Raw genomic sequence first — 22,752 nt, forward strand, 5'->3', positions numbered from 1 at the left:
TTCACAGCAAAATAATAAACTGAATATGGTGGTCCAAGAGCAGACCATGCACCAGTCCATGCATCAGCCCGACTGAGCAGTGATGACAGCATAGGATGAGTCAGGTAACGTTACGAAGCACTGCCACGTTAACCGCTTTCACACACACACGATGTAAAATACACAATGATAAATATAAAATTCAATATCAAAACACTATTATTTACACGATTACTCCTGAAATATCTCCTATTAACTGCACATTCACTATATAAAAATCACTGTTTGGAGGAAAGGGTTTGCGTGCGGTCGCCGGTTGGAAATGGCAAAATAAATCGCGCCGATTTTGCCTATATTATTCAGTGAGGCGCGGTGGTTTATGGGATGAGTAGTTCCTTCGCTCGGAAATGAAAATATGTACACAGTCTTGTACCTTTGACTTTTTTTGGATTTTCTCTTCGTTTTTTCACTCGAAATGATATGTTATATGCTTATGAGTTATGCCGTAGCTAGTTGGCCTAAGACATGCTGTAAAACTCTTTAGATACGGATTTTTCCAAACGTCAATGGGACAAATGAATGGGAATCTTACATCCGGCACCTAACCGCATTTTGGCTGTGGGCGGGACTGTGCAGCTCTATATGTGTGTTGGAGAAGCTTCTTCATGAGATAATGTGCTGTGTATTGGCGGGGGGGGGGGGGGGGCATTTGTCATCTTCAACATTTCATATGTTGTCTATGTCATTTTTGCAGCTAAATATGGGTTTACAAGGTTTGATTGATACCCAACAAAAATAAGGGGAATGCACTTATGAGTTATAGAGCTGGTAAGTCCCGCCCTTTCCGCTGGACCTCTAGATTGAAAAATCGTCAATGCAAGTGAATGTGAGAAAATAATTATTTTCTGGTCCCGTTTGATTTGTGCCATGAATGTGAACATATGTCGTCTGTGAATTTTTAATATAATTTTTCATGTTACGAGTTTGACAGTATATTATATGAATCTTCGGCTATCAGTTGTGGAAAAGACATAACGAGAAAGACTACATGTCGCCTGTGACGTGAGCTAGCTCTAATCGCTAACATTAACTGAGATGCTAGTTTTTGTAACGGCAGGAATAAACACACATGGTAACAAAAATATTTGAAACATGTCTAGCTTCACTCAACACATTAACACTACGATACAGTGTGATTGTAAAGTTGTATGGTTCACTGTGTTCAAAGTCGATCTTAAAGGAACCATATGTAAGATTGTGGCCAAAACTGGTACTGCAATCACTTTCAAAATACTGTAGAGCGGTGTATCCCCTCCCCCTCCCCCCTGACTCGAGGTTGCCAAACCTGATGGCGAAACACTACTGACTTTGTGATTAGTAGATAGGTGGAGGGTGGCGCATCAGGCCAAAATACAACATGACATGACAAAACACAACATCAACATCAGTTGAGGGCTGCAACTTCACTTTTTAAATGACAATATCCTGGCCGGACTACTGTTGTCAGTGATATAACTATTTGAAATGAACATGATTTCTTAATGTCTAGTGACATATCAGGGACATTTTATGATTAATTGAAATATTTTTCTTACATATGGTTCCTTTAATAACCCTCTACATCTCGACCAACTGATGGTTGTTATGGGAAACTAGTGATCTGTCGTCTAGCGGTAAGTTGTAGTCCACAAAGTGCTCTCGCACAAAGTTTAACCCATCAAACTTCTACCCGCTCAATTGTAGCATTCTTTACACGAACATTTATATTAAAAATTCACAGACAACATATGTTCACATTCATGGCAAAATTCAAACGGGACCAGAAAATAATTATTTTCTCACATTCACTTGCATTGACGATTTTTCAATCTAGAGGTCCAGCGGAAAGGGCGGGACTTACCAGCTCTATGCATTACTTGTTTGTGGGTAATGAATGGATGATCGGACGTTCCAAACGCAGACATTAAAGTCGGATGCTCCGAGTTGTCTTGAATGTGGCAATGAGGGCGCTTTGGAATAGTGACGTCATTGTTGAGTTCAGACAGGACTTCCTTGAAAGAAGAGCAGTTGGCTAAACCCCTAGTTAAACTATTGTCCTAAAATTGAACGAAGCCAGCATTCAAGAGATGGGCTTACTTTAAGGTATTTGTGCATTTGTATTAAGGCTAATATCTGTGTGCCTCAGCTGTGACAGTCACATGCTTAACTTCGAGTGCTAAAGTTAATTAGAATTCTGTAGTTCAGCAGTGACTTCGTCATGCCATGCAGCGATCTATTCGTGTAGCCTATTATTTGTTAGATATGATTTATTGGAGCACAAACTTCTGGGCCCAAGACGAAAAGATCGCTCTTCATGACAATCTATGGATTACATTTAACTTTTTCCGCCTGTAGCCTACTGCAATATAGCCTAACTAATGTCGTTCCTTTGTAGTGATGTCCCAGGTTTAGCACGTTCCAACACACCTACGCGTGACATACAGTTGTCAACAACATCGCATTTTCAATTGTCAGCATGAAGGAAAAACATCGCAGGAACTTGTCCGGCCCTAGTTATCAATTGGCAAGCTGTGTGTGTGTGTGTGGTGTTCAATCTCTGCCTCAGCTAATTGAAAAGCGTAGGCCTAGCCCAGTGGCATTTGACGTATTTTGCATCAAATTTCAAATGGTATTTAGATTGTGTGGTGCTAAGATATGCTCAAAACAAGTGTGAATGTATCTGTCTCATTTAGTATTTGTCAATCATTCTTTTCTTTCTTACGTCCTAGCCCCTCCCCCTTGGGACTAGTTAGAAATATTAGGGTGCATAAACCGCCTATTTGCACACTTCAAATACTTTGTTCAAGTATAGTTCAGATTCTTTCACACAAACTTACCTCACAGACCACTTGGATGTGGGGAAGATCACGCGGTAACGGAGTCACACATTTGTTGGTGCTACTCAATTAATGAACCAACATTTAAGAACAATATGTCAGTGTGTATGTGCCTACATATACTTAGTAGTGCAAAATGGTCTTGTGAAATTAAATCTTCATATGATTTTAAAGCCAGAAAGTGCTTTAAAAATTAACATCACTTTCTTACCATAAAAGTCAACATCAATCATGTGGTTCTCAAAATATACATTAAAATTAAAAAAATATACAATAAACGTTTCTACACTTGTTTCCTATAATATGACCAAAGATTTTGCGACTGACTGGTTTTAACATGTTTCATAAGTCATGGTAACGGAGTTACAAATGTTCCTATTGTTAAAACAAGATTTAATTGTGTAAATTCTTCCCAAAATTATCATGTATTCATTAGTTATGTTTTATCATGATGAAGAAAAAAACACGCAGTAGACGTACCGCATAGCGGACAAAATACAACCGGCGCTCAGTCCAGCACATTCTGAGCGCCTGTCAATCACAGCTGTCAATTATGACCGCCGCTACCGAAGCGGTCATATAGGGATTGTCAAAGTTTTTTTTTTTCCCCGTCATCTATTTCCTGAATTTTTGGTCAACGATACCCGGGACACCGAAACACCAGGGCACATGAAATTTGGTGGGTATGTAGCCTCACTAGACTTTTACGGAAAAATTTAGTTTGGTCCCCGGGGGCCACTCCCCCCCCCCCCCCCACCCCTAACTACCTGAACCGTGGCACCAAGAATGAAGACATTTTTATGGTATGTTGGTCTCAAGGGCCCACATCAACCTAGCCCATAATCACTCATTTGTGATTTGCACTCCCCCAGTAAAAAATGAAAATGCAATATCTTTAATCGCCCCTCTCTTCCGTTATATGTATGATTAACCTGACATTCTCTGGGGGTTCCATTTTTAATGGGTCCATTTTAATGGGTTTATGCCACTGTACCAACACAGTTGTGAATTAGTAGACCTGTTCTAAGACATTGAAGACACAACATACATGTCATATGTACATGTAAGTAATTAACTGGTACACTTAATAGGTTTATTCCACTGTATCAAAGAGTAACAAGGTTGTAGCAGCACAGCTGTTACATGTACACTGAAGACAATGAGGCCTTGACTGGAGTTAAGAATGGTTTGTATATCAAATCTATCATGACCAGATTTAGCCCATCCAGCAGGTCTCAGATCAGCTCTTTGCCTCTGATGAAAATTTAGGCAAATTGGCAAAGTTTTGTAAAAGCACTCAGTATTACAATGTAACAACTATATGTAGGTACCCACAAATACATAATAGTGTTGTCACGATACCAAAATTATGACTTCGATACGATACCAGCCATAAATATCATGATGCTCGATACTGAAACGATACTATGGCGAAATCCTAAGATATCTGAAAAAGAAAGGACTCATACCTCCTCCAAGTGTATTGAGTCATTTGTGTTGAATTCGGTGCACTTTTGTAGTGTGCAGGTCAATTCTGGATTCTAAACTTCCTACATAATTATTATTTTTTATAGTCAGTAAAATAGTAGGCCTACTTTGTGTGATTAAGTCCTTTATTGATTGTTATAGTTCATTTACAGTGTGTTGTGTTTTGGCAATAAAGTAGCTTTAAGTAGCCAAACTAAGCTAGATCAAGGTCAGTTTTGAAATTACTGCATGCTGTAACTACTGCACTGAAGGCTATGCAGAGGGGCCTAATCTTTAGGCCATCTGATGTACAGTATAGCCTAGGCTACCCTAGGCCTTCCCGTGTTCATGGGATTTCTTTGACAGTTGCAAAGGGAAAAATGTGAGGATAGTCTTCTTTGCGCCCAGTGTTCAAGTACGACGTTACCACCACTCAGGTGTTCGTCAGATAGGCCTACACCATTACCTGTTGCAATATATTTGTGCCATTCTTACATGACGTCTATTTCTTTCATAACATGATTTGCTACCACGTAACAATAAGTCGCTATTATTATTAGGATTCAACACGCTTTGGTGGTATTATATGCTGTGGGCTTTAATTAGCGCATTTCGGGTAGCCTATCCTACATCTGGGCAATAATTATTGAACAAATTGCAGTCAACATGCCATGACAAATATTACCAGTACTACTGACCGAACATGAAATAGATTGTTTACAAGTTATGGTAATGTTATTCTGGCGTGAACATTGCGCTTTCATCACGTTAGCACCCTATGATTACAGCTTGTTATGTCTCGTCAAAATTAATTGATGAAGGAAGGTTCGCTTTATCCCAGAGAACCATGCTTGTTTCACTTAGGCTAGACTAAAACAGAAGAGAAGAACTTGGCACTAACCATGTAGTCGTGTTTTCTATAGCATATTCGTTAACCTGTCGTTCTTTGAACTCTTTAAAAATGTTGGGATATGTCTGCGAGGTGTTTAGCCAAGTTCCATGCGTAGCCTACTGCTTTTAAATGACTTATTTTACGAACGGGTCTCTGTGTACCTGATGGCTTGCCTTCAATATTCGTGATGTATCTGAAATAGTTCCAGATTTCACCTTTTGTTTTATCCACAAGGCCGAGGACTGTCGGCAAAGAACTATGTTGACGTTGCCTGCGCACTCACTCACTCAGAGCTGCCTGCTGGACACGCCCACTTGCCTAGATGCGTGCAAGGAGCAGTGAGAGCAGCAGTTCACACAGACACAGAACGGGGACCATAAAAAATGCTTCCGGGACACAATAGAATGATGTCTGGGACAACTCTGGGACAGTAGAAAAAATGCCAAAGCACATTTCAAAATAGATACTTTTTTCCTAAACTGTTCACATGGGAATCTAAACGTATCTTTCTCGTCTGAATAAAATTATACAAAATTTGACCTGGTGTAATGGGCAGCTGGCAAAAGCAGCGTTAGCCAGCTGATCTGTAAAGAAGCGGTACACGCAGCCTCACAACACTGTTTTGGCTACTGCTCTTCAAATCACTGTAGGCTACAATGTTATTTTTGGTACAAATACATGTATAGTAAGATACCCAAATGGGCTGGGTGCTTGCGTTTCCTTAGGAATCCGCCGTATTGGTTAAATGAATATTAAGTGACTCATAGGCAGACACAAAAATAGGGCACGGGCGGTAGGCCTAATGGGTCACTTTCCGATATAGAGGTTAACTTACCTAACTAGCAAGCAGGCAAATGGCATTTGTTTTCATGACATTGTGAACATTTTTGACTGATAGTGTATGCCTAAGGTTAGGCTACACTGGTGTTCTGAAAAAAACGAGATGACAGTCCTCTCTGACTAAAACGCTGCATGTTTTCTGTCAGTGACAGACAAACGTCACCAATATCATGCTGAGCTAAATAGCCAACTGCAACTGCGATTTGACAAAACGATAGTGTTGCAAGGTAGCCTATAACAATGAAAACAGTTATTTAAGTTAGCTTTTGACATTTCGCTGTGGCATTTCTAAGGCTAGGGGTGTCCAAACTGCGGCCCGCCACGCACTTTAATCCGGCCCGCTGAGCATTTATTAGTTTATCATAGATCCGGCCCGCCACGCACTTTAATCCTGCCTGCCGAGCATTTAATTAGGTTATCATAGGCCGCTTGCTATTTTTTCCAGCAATAGACGACGTTGTGGTTAACTTTAGGCTACTGCAAACTGCTTTACACTCTTCTTAGAGAACGTTTACACTGTCAAAGCTTGTTACATTGAGATACATAGTTGCAGCAGATTTAACTTCATTTAATTGGGAACGCAGGAGAGTAGCCTATCTGACAGCTTCGTGGTAATTTCCCATGCTAATTATTGTTTTCACTGAGATCTGTGGCCATGACACATTGAAATTAAAGACATGTGAAAATAGATTATTGACAGAATGTTTTACAACCCTGTCCGTCAAAACGATGGACAATGAGAATGTCTAGTGCAACCTCAAAAAAGAGCCAAAAACGCAATCTCTGAAAATGAGTGTTGTGTGAAACAGCAGATGATTAATGTTAATAAAATGGTATTTAATAAATTGTTCAGACTGACATGGTGGACCAGAACGAGTTAATTAAGTGATGCAAGTAACTGATTATTATGCTGTTTATTATGTAGAATGGGAAAAAACAAGAACTTGAATTTGAGACAGTGCCAAGTAGAATTCGGGACAGCTGCGGGACATTGGGAAAAAAAGTTAATTTCGAGCCCTGACATACTATCTGTATCGGCAATTAGAACGGCCGATACATAATTACAAATTCAGTAGGATTAAGGGAAAACCAAATATTCATCATTTAGCTGCATTTCCAATATTGGCGTTACGTAGTATGATATTGTTTGCACATGGGGAAGATCACGTGAATGTATACATCTAGGGTAAAAAATAAAACTTTAAACATCTCTACAAAACACATCTGGTATGATTACCAATCACTTAAAGTTTACAAAAACAAAACAAGTTAAAGTTTGTTTCTATGTGCCCTAGATCATTGACAGCGGTGATTATATACTATGTGATGGTGATTTATATAGATTTAACATAGGCCCGAACGTTGGGAAGGCCCATTCAAGTGAATGGAGCATTCTGCAGCACTCTGAAGAGCCGTGTAATAAAGGAGTGATTAACATCTAAAAACACGTTTAGGTGATATGTTTAGGGCCATATCTTGCGACCTGGCGCATGGCGGATTTTCTCAGCGCAAAGTTTATTTTCGTTTTTTGCACTTCTTGTTTTTAAACAATGCGCTATGGGATGCGGCAATTAACAACCTAGGGAGTGCTCTGGCACATTGTCTAAAAAATCGCTATATAACACTACCTAAAATGCATTACACCACTGACCAAGAGATACCTGGTCAGAAGTCCATGGCGACATGTTATTTTAAGAGCGCATTATCAACAGTGACGCACCAACGCACCATCCTTCTATCATCCATGAACGTGCACCAGCGCACATCCCTGCAAAACATTACAAATTACAGATTACACTGGGAAACATAATTACAATAAAGATATTACGAAATACATCTCATAATGAGTAGTTATTCATCATTTGCAAATTGGTAATGATAGATAAAGGTGATTAGGCGAGAGGGAAATATGAAGCACAACAACTCTTTTGCAGGGTAAACGTTTTTTTATTCAGTCATTTGAACATTATTGGGGTAAGTGTTGTTTTTTTCCAGGCTATGTTTTTGATGGTAACCCATTGTTAGTCAATAGTGAAAGTAATTAACTGTGTATAACTGTTTTGTCGTTAATTAAATAATATTAATTTAATTTTATTGACCATTTTTATCAGAGCTTCCCCTATTTCAAAGAGCAGCAACCGCCACTGGTTTCTCATTCATTTCTGTATCTAAAGAGTTATAGACCGTGCCTTAGGCTAACCACCTACGGCGTAACTCATAAGCATAAAACATATCATTTCGAGTGAAAAAACTAACAGAAAATCCAAAAAAGTCAAAGGTACAAGACTGTACATATTTCATTTCCGCGCCTCATTGAATAATATAGTCCAAGGCACAACCACGAAAAAGAGCCATTTGAACAACTTCCAATCTGACAACAGCCACGCGCACCTTTTCATCCAAACAGTGATTTTTTTTTATAGTGTGCCATTAATAGCAATGGTTTGCTCTTGGACCATCATATTCAGTTTATTAACTTGCCGTGAATTATTACACAAAATGTTCATTAAATGCATGAAGAAGTATGCCTAAGCTAATGATTGATATGACTGATAATGTTAACTAGCATTACCAACCTCCCTGCAAAATTCACCACAACTTTGTAGGCCTTGTCCCTCATGCTGGTCCTTACAAAACCCACAAGCTGACTCTCGGACTCACTACACTCAATAATGTGACCTGATTTAAAGTGGTTTTCACCCCTTAGGACACTCTTGTCCTTGAAACAGCGAAATGTTGCCTCGGGGGCATGGATGGGCAATTCATGTTCATAGAAACAACAAGGTCACTAAAACATAATATATTTCATACTGTTGCAGCATGTAGCCTAACGTTAGCTGCGTGGTTAGGCCTACAATGATATACAATGTCGAAAATGCTAATGGTTGGCATGTCGGCTACCTGAAAAGTTTGAGTGTTTAAACTAACATTTACAGTGGTCGATTTGATGGTGTATTGGCCCTGACTAAGTTTGTCTGATATATAAACCACAATCCTTGTTGATACAAGTACCAATGTTGATCTAGATCGTCTAGAAGTTTTTAATCACATTAAGATTTTAGTGTTATAGCCATAGACAGTAAAAGACTCCGCCATCTTGGTCAGTGATTTTGCTGGGAAACCTTACCCTAACAGACTTTCCACCAATCAGCGGCATCACTGTGGGATTGTTCAGGATTGTGGGCTGTCAATCTTCTTCCATAACCCAATTAGATTTTCATTCATTATTATTTTAATCGAATTATATTTGAATATGCATCCATGCATCTCTATACACTGTATAAACGGGCTTATGCATTACCAATGCCACTATAAACGCTTGGTTGACTTGTTATATTGAACAAAAGCTCAGTCTACCAACGATATCTGTGCAACTTGAATGGTTTCAATTTCTTTTGGAAGACAAGCACACACACTGAATGAACGCCCATAGCACTACCACTTTATTGAATGGCTCTTTGTTTGATGATGCCAAATTAGCAAGTATTTCCTGATTGGGGAAAAGTTTGCTTTCTTTTTTTCTATCGGCCCGCGATTCCATGAACCATTATGCCTATCAGAGAAGTGACAAAAGCACCGGACATAACCTAGAGGAGGGACGCAAAAACCTAATTCTTGCCTGCTTTAGCTGCACGGTTCCTCATCCTCGGACTGTTTACCTACCTAGCTTGTCAGGGTGTAACATTATCAGATGTGCACTCAGGCTGCTCGCTGCTACATATTCTGCAGATTGTTATTGTTATTTTGTTATTTTTCCATTTTCTGATGGAAATCCAAAAATGTTCCACAGTGGTGATCTCCGTGGGTGCTTTGCTTCTGCCATATTTAGATTGTGCATTAGACGTGACAAAAGCATTTAGTTTTCAGATATTCGCTAAAGTTAGCCAACACATAAAAAAAAACCTCCCCAAAACACCACATTCGAATAGTAATTTCCAAATTCGAATAGTATGGATTTTTTAAATATTCGACTTTAGAAATTCGTTCCAACAGCCCTAGTGGGTAATGAAGTACTTATAGACCCTTTCAACAAGGTAAACAAAAACAATGCTTGAACATTCTATTTGGGTATGGAGTAAAACTTGTGTCACCTTAAACCGAATTTGAATATGAATTTGAATATGAATTTGTCAATCCCAGTCAACTTGAAATTTAATATAATATTTTGAAATTGAACTCATTTGCTCTGATACATAAATTATCCTGACTGAAAATTTCGCTCTTGGAACTTTCACATTCAGTTTTCACAATTCAGTTTCAAAACGTGAAATTCAATTTCAGTCTACCGAGACAAAAACAGCTGGTAGCTAAGGAAGAGCAATCAAGTGCAGAGCTATTGTGATAGCGTGACTAGGCCGAGCGCGAAGCAAATAGCATAGTGTGGGCACCTGGTTTGCACGGTTATTAGATCTGCACGATTCATGAAACACATTCCGATTGTAGGCCTACTGTCTTAGCTACCGTTTATGTAATTTTAAACAAATAAAACATTTGTTGCAGTATTATTTCAAACTTCTAGCTTGTCAATCCTTGAAATACAGAACTAGCCTAGGCTACCCAGCCATCAAACATCGATGTAGCCTACTTACCTGCCGTTTTTGTAATTTTAAACAAATAAAACATGTTTATAAAACACTTTTCCATTTACATCGGGATTTTGTAAACATTCAGTGTCAGAGTCAATAAAATGAGCCCTTCAATGAAATTGTCAAGCAGCTGTAAGTAGGCTAAGCATGCTAAATTCGACATCCAAACAGTATTCTAACGTTAGCTTTGAGATACTGCTTGATTGCATAACTTAACTTAGTTTAGTCTCTTCAGTGTAGCCTACTATGTTGTGATAAGACCTTAGCAGAGTTAACTTAATGCAGCAGTTTTGAACAAATTTGCGCAGCATGGTCACGATGCTAAGCGGATTTAATAGCAATTTAGCCAGACGTCTTCTATGCAATGCTTCTATGTGGCAACAACAATCCTTCAACAATCGTGAATATTTTGTTAAATGCACATGCAGAGGAGGGGCAGCAGGCTACGAGAGAGAGCGGGGAGGGGTAAGGAAAGGCTGCATGCGTAAAAAGCGCAGCTCAATGGCAACGCAAGGATTTGATCTTATATTTAATTTAAATTAAATATAAGATCACATAGAATATTAAGATCACATAGAATATTAATCTGTGGCGGTCGTATGGGATTATTGTATGGGAAACACTGTATTACATTTCAAACTTCCAGCCTGTCAGTCCTTGAAATACAGAACTACCCAGCTAGCCATCAAACATCAATGTACGGTCTACCAATTGCAGTCATAGATTGCAGTAGGCTACTAAATTGCAAACTTCTAGCCTGTCATTCTTTAAAATGTCATGGGCATAACTTTCTCTCATTTTCGTTTTTCCTACTCAACTACTGCTCTATTTCTTATCCTGGACTGCCACCTACTGGATAGAAAAGGCAACAACCTAGTATGGGAATAAATATCTACATGTTTGAATGACCACAAAGGACAATTACTGTTTTCTTACGTTTAAAGCCACTCTTGTAATACTATGATGTGTAGGCTACCTTGCTTCCAATTACATATGGTTATGGTTACGCTTTTGTCCAAAGCAACATACAAATACAAAACAATATAATACTTAAAATTTAACAGGGAACAAATTAAGATGTTGGTCAGACTATAATAAAGAGAATAGCAATAATAAACAACCATGTCAATTCAATCAATAGCCTAATGACACAAACAATGAGAAAAAATGGAAAATAGCAATAATGTACATTCAGTCAATAATATAATAAAAATAACAATAGCATGGTAAGACTACATTATGGAGAATATCAATAATAAACAACAATGTCAAATTAATCAACAGCCTAATGAAAATAAAACAATACTATACAAACCATAAGTGTTAATGAACTAAGTGCATGTTGAATAGATATGTCTTTAGACCCCTGTTAAAAGACCCAAAACGAGAGCACTGGGCAACTCATTCCACCAACATGGAACCAATGAGGAAAAGTCTTGAATTTGACCTATGACTGGTCGACACAACAGACGCTCTTCAGAAGGCCGCAGTGGGCAGTTGGGGATGTACGTCTTGATCATTGAATTAAAATAAGAAGGAGCAGATCCGGTCAGTGTCCTATAGGCCAAAGTGAGAGATTTAAATTTAATTCTGGCTACTATAGGGAGCCAATGGAGAGTAACTAGGAGAGGAGTTACATATGTCCTCTTTGGCTGATTAAAGACCAGGCGTGCTGTAGCATTCTGAATCAGCTGTAACAATCTTACTACACAAGCAGGTAAGCCAGCTAATAGTAAATTACAATAGTCCAGGGAGATAACCATGGCCTGAACAAAAAGTTTTGTGGAATCCTGTCAGATAAGGTCTGATCTTCCTTATGTTGCAAAGGATAAACCTACATGATTTTGCAATTGCATCATATCTAATATCAGCTGATTACACACATGAACTGTAAAATTTAGATTGCCCATACATTTGGAAATCCATCACCACCAATGGCAAACAAATAAATTCCAGAGAAAACAACAGTGGACATGTTTATTAGTGTGTAAAGTGTTTTACAATATGCGTTTCAGCTTGCAAAGATATTCATTAAGAGAAATCAAGTTTCGGTGTCCATGTCTGGTCGGTGCCAGTCCAAAGGTCCATTGTCCTCAGTCTATCTCACTGTCCACTGTTCATTGAGGCCTGTCAACCTATGAAAATAAAACCAACAAACAATCAGTGTTTAGCTTAAAGGTCTACTAGTCTAACTCGTTAATAGTTTATTCATCTCTGCGCAAAGAGGTCTCATAAGCATCAGGCAATCAGGATACAGAGACAAGTCTGTGCACCTAAGAGACAATCAGTTGTTTCTCTCACACACATTCATACATCGTATACATCATAATATATCATTACACTTTCTCTGCACACACACATGACTTGGTCAATACAATGAGTTAATTAAGAACCATATTCTATCGTCATACAACACATAATTTGCAATCTACACACAAATGACTGAAACAGAAGTATCAAGACAACACACGGTTAAAGTATTACTAGTTAGGTTACTGTAATATACTGTGTCTATTTCTCAATAACTTTTACAAAATCTGCATGGAGTCGAAGAAGCATAAATCAGCCTGTAGAAATACTGTTAAACTAGGGTCTCTTGAGTCTTGATCATATTATCGATATAAAACATATTCAGTTTAAAGCTATTAGAAGCTAGCTATTGCCCAAAAAATGGCCCCACGTAGCATCAGCTAACAGACAACACAACGATGAAAAAAGCTTAACTAGGGGGACATATCCAGTTTTGCTCCGTGAATGATACAGTTTAACCAGAGATTGTAACGTGTTCTATAAATGATATGACAATGACCAATCATATTGTTCTATCAAAGAGTAACGTTATAGTAGCCTAACTGGTTCTGAACTATGGAAAAAACTAGGGATCGACCGATATGGATTTTTTAGTGCCGATACCGCTTTTTTTCCATCAGCCTTAGCCGATGACCGATACAGGCTGCCGATTTTCTTGAGCCGATATTTGGAGCCGATACTGCTTTTATTTTGCTCCCTCAATTTACATCATACAAATGACACATAATTACACAAATGATGATAACAAATGTTATAAGTCTCAATTTAAAAAAGGAACATTTGTTGAACTTATGGATGGGTGCACAGGATATGGTTAACTGTGCAAAATGCTTTCATCAACATCTTACAACACAGCCTTGATGATGCATTGCTTGCTGACATATTATAAGACATAATTCAGGTCATCACAAAATGTCCTTTGTCAACACATTTAAATAATTTAAGAAAACAATAAGCCTGAAAAGTAGCTATTGAAATAAAGTGCTTGATTTGTAATTTAAGACTGCATGGTTTAAAATTTTCTATGTCTATATTTTTCTAAAAAAAGCTGCCAGATTTGTCAACCACAGAACATAAATCAGCAGAGGAAAATAACATGGTGTCAGATGTTTCTGTTCTAAACGGCATCAACATCAAAAGCTATAAAAACATATCTCTCAAAGTTTTAAAATCTCTCCTTCAGGTAACGCAGCACTCTCATATCGCTGTGATGCGTGTGTCCCATTGAGTGAGACAGACCAGACGCACAGACAAACTTCTGTTTGGTAGCTGACGAACCACCGTTGAAATGGATTGATAATGATAACGTTAGCAAACGGCTCTAAACAAGTAAGGCATACACGATATGTCTGGTACATGATAAACGTTAACACGAATTAATATTCAACTACATAGAACACGTCTCTCATTATTGAAGCTCTGATATCACTGCGATAGCAACTCCGCCCCGCTCGAAGGGAGAGGGGGAGGGAGACGCACACACCACACACGTCCAAAACTCAGCCAGGTGGTCGCTGAATAAAACTCCCACAAATATCTCGGAACAATGTCGGCATTACTTAATCATCTGATTTACCAGTGTTCGTAACAGCTACCACTACCGCATGCATAGGGAGCCTACAACTTAGCTATTTGCAGCTCCCTAAATACAATGGCAAGCAGTTTTATAGAAGAGGCATTCAGGGAGGGAGACACACACACCACACGCGTCCAATACTCAGCTAGGTGGTCGCTGAAGAAAACTCCCACAAATACCACAGAATAACGTTGGCATTACTTAATCATATGACCAGTGTTTGTAACAGCTTAACAGCTAGCCTACCGTAACCGCATGCATATAGATAGCCTACAACTTAGCTATTTGCAGCTCCCTAAATACAATGGCAAGCAGTTTTATAGAAGAGGCATTCAGGGAGGGAGACACACACACCACACGCGTCCAATACTCAGCTAGGTGGTCGCTGAAGAAAACTCCCACAAATACCACAGAATAACGTTGGCATTACTTAATCATATGACCAGTGTTTGTAACAGCTTAACAGCTAGCCTACCGTAACCGCATGCATATAGATAGCCTACAACTTAGCTATTTGCAGCTCCCTAAATACAATGGCAAGCAGTTTTATAAACGAGGCATTAAGCATTAAATAAAGTAGGCTATCATTCGCTTTTTCCATTTGGACCCACAAACTTGCTTCCACCTTCAAAGTGTATTGCAATATTTCAGCAAAGTCAAACAGTTAAGATGCTTTGAAAGTTAACTAAAAGTTTAAAGTTAAAAGCTTAAAGTTTACTGTTGTCTTGAAGAGCAGGCCGGCACTCTGCTCAGTGGGGGAGGGGCAGTCTGCACGTGAATTGCCGATTCGCCGGTCGATATATCGGTCGATCCCTAGAAAAAACTTTAACTTAGTCGATGAAACTATGCTGGCTAGCTAGCCAGCGCTAGCATATAATGTACATTATATTCACGTACATATAAAGTAACGTTAACAGACATGACATATGATATCAACTTACTTGGACGTTTTCAGATGTGCCAGTCGCTTCCATCTCTTCTTTCTCTGTCCGACACTGTAAGGAGGTTCAGGCACTGATCTACTGTATAAAGATCAGTGGGTTCAGGAGACAGCTCGCTAAGAGGGTGCTATGCTCTTTGCTTCACACTCGGCACTAGTCACGCGATCACAATAGCTCTGCACTTGATTGCTCTTCCTTACCTACCAGCTTTTTTTGTCTCGGTAGACTGAAATTGAATTTCACGTTTTGAAACTGAATTGTGAGAACTGAATGAGAACTGCTTCAGAGTGGCTGCCTATGGGCGTGTACAAACATGTCCTTAAAACAACAATTAACGTTCGTTTTAAAAAATGTGCAACTCACCAAGTGGTTAGTGGTGTTCGTTGATTATTAAAAACAAATATATTGGCGCAATGTATGATTTCCAGCTGTGTTATTTGCTATTGTGGAACTATTTTTTCAGATACCTCACAACCGCATATAAACTTCCGCTCAATATTTGAGCCTGAAGCATAGACAGTAAAAGAAGGTCTCGTGGAAAGACTACAACCAAATGTAAACAGCCCTCGTTTCAGTTTCCGGTGGTGCAGTAATATGCAATGAGTCTTCCAACAGAAATCAATGGGATTTTACAAAATGGCAAATAAAACACAACAGAAAATGTATTTTGCTACGCTACTTGTTTTGGAACATCAACGAACACCACTAACCACTCGGTGAGTTGCACACTTTTGAAAACGGACGTTAAGGGTTGTTTTAAGGACATGTTTGTGCATGCCCATAGGCAGCCACTCTGAAGTAGTCAAAGGCGATTCAAAATGAGTCAGAAAATTCGAGACAGGACCAATCGTGATCTTCAGACCAAGCCTAACACAATTCTTTTTCTAGCCATATCTGAAAACGGCGGCAAAGTCGCCAAACAGGAAGTGCAAGGCTTTCATGTATCAAAACCAAACTCGATACAAAAAATCAGGACCCATTTAGGGGGAGGTTCAAGAAATTTAGAGACCTTTGACCTCTAGGGGGTGCTTTAATCACAGGAAGTAGGCTCCTATCTCACAAATGCTTTCACATATAGAAACTTAACTTGGTATATAGACTCCAGAGCTAGTGAACAGAGCTGAGTGGTGCGAATATCCCGAATATCCCGAATATAGTTGGCTGTTCACTTGGCCGCTCCTCTGGTCAAATTCACATCAGGCCGCTCTGCTCAATTTCGCTCCCCGCTCCACTTAAAAATATCCAGAATTGTCACCTTAAACGGAAAACTTAAATCCCAAAGAACTAAAAGCAACGGCAATATATTTCACTCATAGTACATTTATTTGAAAAGATAGTGCAACACCAATAGTGCAACAACGAACAAGCTTGGCATCGTCAATACCCATAAGCCTAACTAAAGGGATCAATGTCATTAATTTCCTAAAGAATTTCTCACGTTTTTCTTTGCTCTCCATAGCACACTCTCATGTTTCTGCGAAATGTGTCTTCTTATCCAAAATTAATCTTTACTCACTGAAACAGTGTCATCATATGGTTGTTCTTGCTCTACATTGTTTTGTCTATTTTTGTAGAAATAGTAGGCCTACACTTGTATGACTTATCAGTTTCATTTCTAAAATATTGAACAAACTCCATCCCCATCAACAAACTTACAATGGCCAATCTTCAACAGGAGGTGACCTTATATCTCAGCCAATCTTTGGTTGCTAGACATGAAACTTGCTGTGACTGCTTACAGCCATATGTCTGATGTACCACAGGAAGAACCCTTGCCATTTTAACAGTTAAAAGGCTACAGGTCTGGTGTGGATTATGCAATTCATAATCTTTTCTATGTAGTTAGTTAAAATAAAGGCTCGTAAAGGTTGTCTTCTTGGGACAAGCACTTTTGAGTCTTGGAAAACACTTTTCCATCTACATCGGGATTTTGCAAGAGTCAATCAAATTAATAGAGCCCTGCACGAGTAACCTAGTCGAAATTGACAAGCAAATGTCACTAAGCATGCTAAGCTCGACATCCAAACAGTATTCTGTCGTTAGCTTAGAGATACGGCTTGATTGCATAACTTTACCAATTTACTATGCTGTGAAAAGACATTAGCAGAGTTAACTTGCGCAGCAACATCACGATGCTAAGCGGATTTAATAGCAATTTAGTCCGTCGTCTTCTATGCAAAGATTCTATGTGCTAACAACAACTCTTCAACAATTGTTAATGTTTTTTTAAATGTTCATGCAGAGAAGGGGCGGCGGGTCCGCATTTTTTCCCACAGAATTTGATTGAATTTGTGGCGGTAGCATGACTTGGGGGGGGGGGGGGGGTAGTGTATAGGTCTAATTGAGTGCCTGTCACTTTCAGACATTCATGAGGGAACCCTTGCAATTGTAACACCGTTAAAAGGCTGCTGATGTGTGGATGCAATTCATAACGTTTTCTACGTAGTTAAAATAAAGGTTTGTACTTCTCCTTGGGACAAGCACTTTTGAGTCTTGGAAAACACATTTCACATCTGGATTTTGCAAACACTCAGTGTCAGAGTCAATAAAATGAGCCCTGCATGAGTAACGAAATTGACAAGCAGCTGTAAGTAAGCATGCTAAACTCGACATCCAAACAGTATTCTAATGTTAGCTTTGAGATACTGCTTGTCAGTGCTTGATTGCATAACTTAACTTAGTTTAGTCTCCTCAATGCACTGTGCTGGGATAAGACCTTAGCAGAGCTAACTTAACTGCAGCAGTTTTGAACAAATTTGCACAGCATTGTCACGATGCTAAGCGGATTTAATAGCAATTTAGCCCGCAGTCCTCTATGCAATGCTTCTATGTGGCAACAACAATCCTTCAACAATCGTGAATGTTTTGTTAAATGCACATGCAGAAGAGGGGCAGCAGGCTCTTGACAAGAGAGAGCGGGGCATGGCAAGGAAAAGCTGCGTGCGTAAAAAGCGCAGCTCAATGAAAGGATTTTATCTTATCTTTAATTTAAATAGTACAACATAGAACATTAATGTGTAGCAGCCGGTTTTGATTTCGTGGCGCCCCGCCACAGATTAGTCAATTTATGGGAAACACTGGTCCGTTACGAGAGAGAGCGGGCCGGGCAAGGAAAGGCTGCTTGTGTGAAAGGTGCAGTTCAATGAAAGGATTTTATCTCATTTAAATAGTAGACCTACTAGTAGAACTAGTTTTGCCACAGATTAGTCAATGTATGGGAAACATTGTGAGCGCACAATTTAGTAAAACCAGCACACAATTTACTAAAATGAGCACACTGTCTAGTAAAATGAGGGAAATATTTCTAGGGGAAACACAGCACAGATGCTATAGATTATACTAAAATGAACAAACATAGTTTGAGCTCTAAAAAATGTCTGCTTGAGATACTATATTGGAATTACAGTGGCCATTTTATTTTGATGACCCTTTCTGATTTAAAGGAACACATCAACTTTTTGTAAATAAGTTTATTTTTGCCTTTTACCCCAGAGTTAGATACATACATACCCTGCTTTTCTCTGTGTGTACAAAAACCCAGTCTTAACTGCTACCTAGCTTAGCTTAATTCAGTGGAAGTGGGTTACACCAGTTAGCTTATAGCTCACTTTTAGTTATAAGCTAACTGATTTAACCCACTTCCAGTTAATTATGCTAAACTAGGTTAACTATGCATTACACAGGAAAATGATTTGTGCAGCCAATATAATGAAATTATAAGGATGGTGATTTTACAATACAGTATGTTTGTGACATAATGACCACTGTATGTGCAGGAACTAGTATTCAGTGTAAAGTTGGAACACGGTGATGCCCAAATGATGGACAGCATGGATGAAAAGGTACATTGCAAAATCTTGTTTGACTCGTTGTTCAGTTGCAGAAATAATGATTGTTGATTGGCTGAACATATTAAGGTCTTAAGGGTCATTCACATCAAGAACGATAACAATAACAATAAACAAATATCGTTCTCGTTAATATGAATGACGACGTTCACACATAAACTATAACGAAAACGGCATGAAGAACGATATTGTTGGGAATCACTTTTAGAGCGATTTTGAGAACGATAAAAAGCTAATAGCCAATCAGAACCCATCAAATTTTAGCAGTCACATTCATTAATACAAGGAGAGACTTTGTTTATCGTTGTTCAGTGTGGACGCTTTTATCGTTATGGTTATAGTTATCGTTATCGTTCTTGGTGTGAATGACCCTTTATAGTGATTCTTTTTTTTAAATCTTGTGTATATAGACAACTGTGGGTGTGACTCCATGGGCAGGGTGTGTGGTGGTGTTCCTGCAGTCTGTTTCACCATCAGTGAATCTTCTTTCCATCTATAAAGACCCAAATGGCAAGTTCAGCGTGTTCAAAGTCCTTAAACTCACTCTTTCAGGTAAGATATACATCTATCACATTATGCACATCTGTGAATAATGGGCACATAGTTGGGCATTATTAACAGGTACTAGCAGAGACATATTTACTTTAGTAAAAGTAAAAGTACCACAATGACAACCCTACTTAAGTAAAAGTAAAAAGTACCTGCTTTTAAATGTACTTTAAGTAGTAAAAGTAAAAGTATTTGCATAATGAATTATTCTCTTAATATCTATTTTCTAATTTGAAAAAATCAGTATGGGCTGTGGCATTTTAATTAAGCTAGTTTTAAGTTATGTTTTAAGTTACTAGGCTAGATAGTTTTAAGCTAATGCAATTGTGCTTACCATCCGTGGCCCAGTTTACATTCTGACTTACAATTCTAGAGACTAATTCTGGTTATCTAGGGTGATCTGCTGAGTTAAATATCATTCAGCAAAAAACAAGAGCCTAAAGTTTAACGGGGTAGACAAGGGAAACGTCCGGTGGATCATAATGCCAGTTCTGCTGGTCAGAACAGAAACATTGTTGAGAAATGTGTCTTTATGATAAGGTTCAGTTTCACTTGCGCAGACGCGCATAGACCAGGTGCACCTTGTGCAAAATTTCAGAATTGAATTGAAACTGGCTCTTAAATTCCAATTCAATTCTTGAATTTCACTTGCATTTCAATTGAGGTAGCAAACAGGGAGCAGAATTGCAATTTGAATTGTGCACAACCCTGGCATAGACATTGAATGAGCGCTCACATACCCCCCCAATTGTAGGTTATGCCTCTTTATTTGATCACACACAATTAAGAAATATTTCCTTATCTGGAAAATGTTTAGTTTTTTTCGGCCAGCGGTTCTATAATAGTCTACCATTCATTTGTGCCGCAAATGATCAGACGTGTGACAGAAGCGACTAACTTCGCTGCTCTGCAGACTAGCAATCTCATCAGAGAGGAGGTCCTAATGCTGCAGATAATAGACAGAGAAAGGCAAGCATATATGCTCAGGGCACAGAACACAGTTGCATGTCCAGTGTAGCCATGGGTCTGGTGAATATAGCCCACTGAATGCAGATGGCTACAAGCTCACGCTTTGCCTGGTCTACACTAGAAGCCTATGTTTCAAAGATTTAGAAGCGGCGCACGTAGCGCTCTAGAATCTTTGGTAGCAACCCAGCCCCCTTGTTAGAGAAAAAAAAAACTGATCATAAAATGTAACATAAAAAGGAACGATGGTGTTGTAGAAATGTAGCAGAGTGGAAGTACAGATAATTGCTGCAAAATGTAACGAAGTAAAAGTCAAAAGTATGCACTACTATATGGATTCTACTTAAGTAAAGTACAAATATGTGGAAAATTTACTTAAGTACAGTAACAAAGTATTTGTACTTCGTTACATTCCACCACTGGTCACGCCAAAGACGTGCGAACAGGGGTGAGGCGGCGCTAATCCTGTTTCCATTAGCACTTTCTGAGCTCAATCACGCTATTCTGGGGCAGCCGTGGCCTACTGGTTAGCGCTTTGGACTTGTAACCGGAGGGTTGCCGGTTAGAACCCCGACCAGTAAGCACGGCTGAAGTGCCCTTGAGCAAGACACCTAACCCCTCACTGCTCCCCGAGCGCCGCTGTTGTTGCAGGCAGCTCACTGCGCCGGGATTAGTGTGTGCTTCACCTCACTGTGTTTTCACTGTGTGCTGAGTGTGTTTCACTAATTCACGGATTGGGTTACATGCAAAGACCAAATTTCAACTCAAAAGAGTATATATACTTATACTTATACCTATACTTCGATTCAATAAAAATATTTCTAAAGAAAAACGTCACATCATTACTCCTGCCTGGATTCGAACTCAGGACTGCCTGAAAGTTGCAGACCAGTTCTGGAAATACGTGCATTAACCCACTCGACTGTCAGACAATGCTAGCTGCTTCGAGTAGGCCTATTGGGTAGGACTGTACACTGGTTGCTGTGGCACAGCCTTGAGTGACCGAATTCGTTTTCCTTTGTCATATGAATGCTGTCATTTTGTTAACATTACTGTTAAGGAGATGCTGTAGGCAAAGGCTATATTTCAACCTCGTTAGTGTAGTAAAAAAATGTAGAACTATTCACGAGGTCTCTGGGCAGCATATTTATGTTCTGTTAGCAAGTGAACTTCTCATGACAAAGTAGCCTACTGCCAGCTGATGAAGCTCTCATTTTAAAAACATTACTGAGAGACAGGCACTGTACATTCAAGAAATCCTGCCACTGAATCCAAAACTATGTTTGACATTATGTACAAAGCTTATAGCCTACAGTGGACTAGCATGTTGCAGGGGCTGCTAAAAACACTGACAAACAACACACTGAAAACTCGGCCAATCACAGCCCTTGCTGTCGAACGCTCCGTCCAGTTCGAACGCGGAACGCCACAGCGAACTGCAGTTGTACTTACATTTGACGCAGCTGTGTGAATCACGTTTTTCGTGAATGAAGTGTCACTAACCACAGCCATGTAAGACTGCACAATCTCGTATTCAGTTTGTCTACTAACAACCATCATAAAATAATCCAGGCTACTTGCTTACCATAAATCTTCAAATTATGGCTGGGGTCTTTTATTTACTTAGGCTGCGCAAAGCACAGCACCTTTATTTGGGGCAGGCTGGTATTCGAGGCAGGCTTTTTTTTATTTCTAACCTGCATTTTGACATGCGTTTCGTTTGGAGCGGCATACCGGTAGGCTATCAAAAGCATAACATTTTCGGTTTGGTTTGGGATTTAATTTACTTTTAGACTGTTTGATTATATTGCTTAATGTTGGGACTGATCTGGGGGCTATTTGATGGTTCACTATTACGTTTCATGCAGTTAAATAAGTGTCGGGATTTCCACTGCTGTTTATTGCGAGACAATGCAGCCGTT

General features: G+C 39.2%; 1 protein-coding gene and 1 long non-coding RNA gene across 2 annotated transcripts in view; one reads left to right on the top strand and one right to left on the bottom strand.

Moving 5' to 3' along the window:
* Nucleotides 1-1,984: 1,984 nt before the first annotated feature.
* Nucleotides 1,985-22,752, top strand: part of tradd (tnfrsf1a-associated via death domain) — a 55,780-nt gene continuing 35,012 nt past the window's right edge. The window contains exons 1-3 of the mRNA XM_042061070.1: nucleotides 1,985-2,121; nucleotides 19,244-19,309; nucleotides 19,726-19,867. Coding sequence (XP_041917004.1) covers nucleotides 19,286-19,309; nucleotides 19,726-19,867 — 166 coding nt within the window. The 5' untranslated portion in view covers nucleotides 1,985-2,121; nucleotides 19,244-19,285. The remainder of the gene's footprint in view (nucleotides 2,122-19,243; nucleotides 19,310-19,725; nucleotides 19,868-22,752) is intronic.
* On the bottom strand, nucleotides 15,567-22,521 carry LOC121681375. Its single transcript, XR_006022096.1, has 3 exons — nucleotides 22,416-22,521; nucleotides 18,744-18,748; nucleotides 15,567-15,579 (listed from the first exon to the last, which is right to left on the bottom strand). It is a non-coding gene; the product is annotated as an uncharacterized LOC121681375 (long non-coding RNA).

The sequence above is a fragment of the Alosa sapidissima genome, chromosome 14 (assembly GCF_018492685.1).
Source record: "Alosa sapidissima isolate fAloSap1 chromosome 14, fAloSap1.pri, whole genome shotgun sequence".
Lineage (NCBI taxonomy): Eukaryota > Metazoa > Chordata > Actinopteri > Clupeiformes > Clupeidae > Alosa > Alosa sapidissima.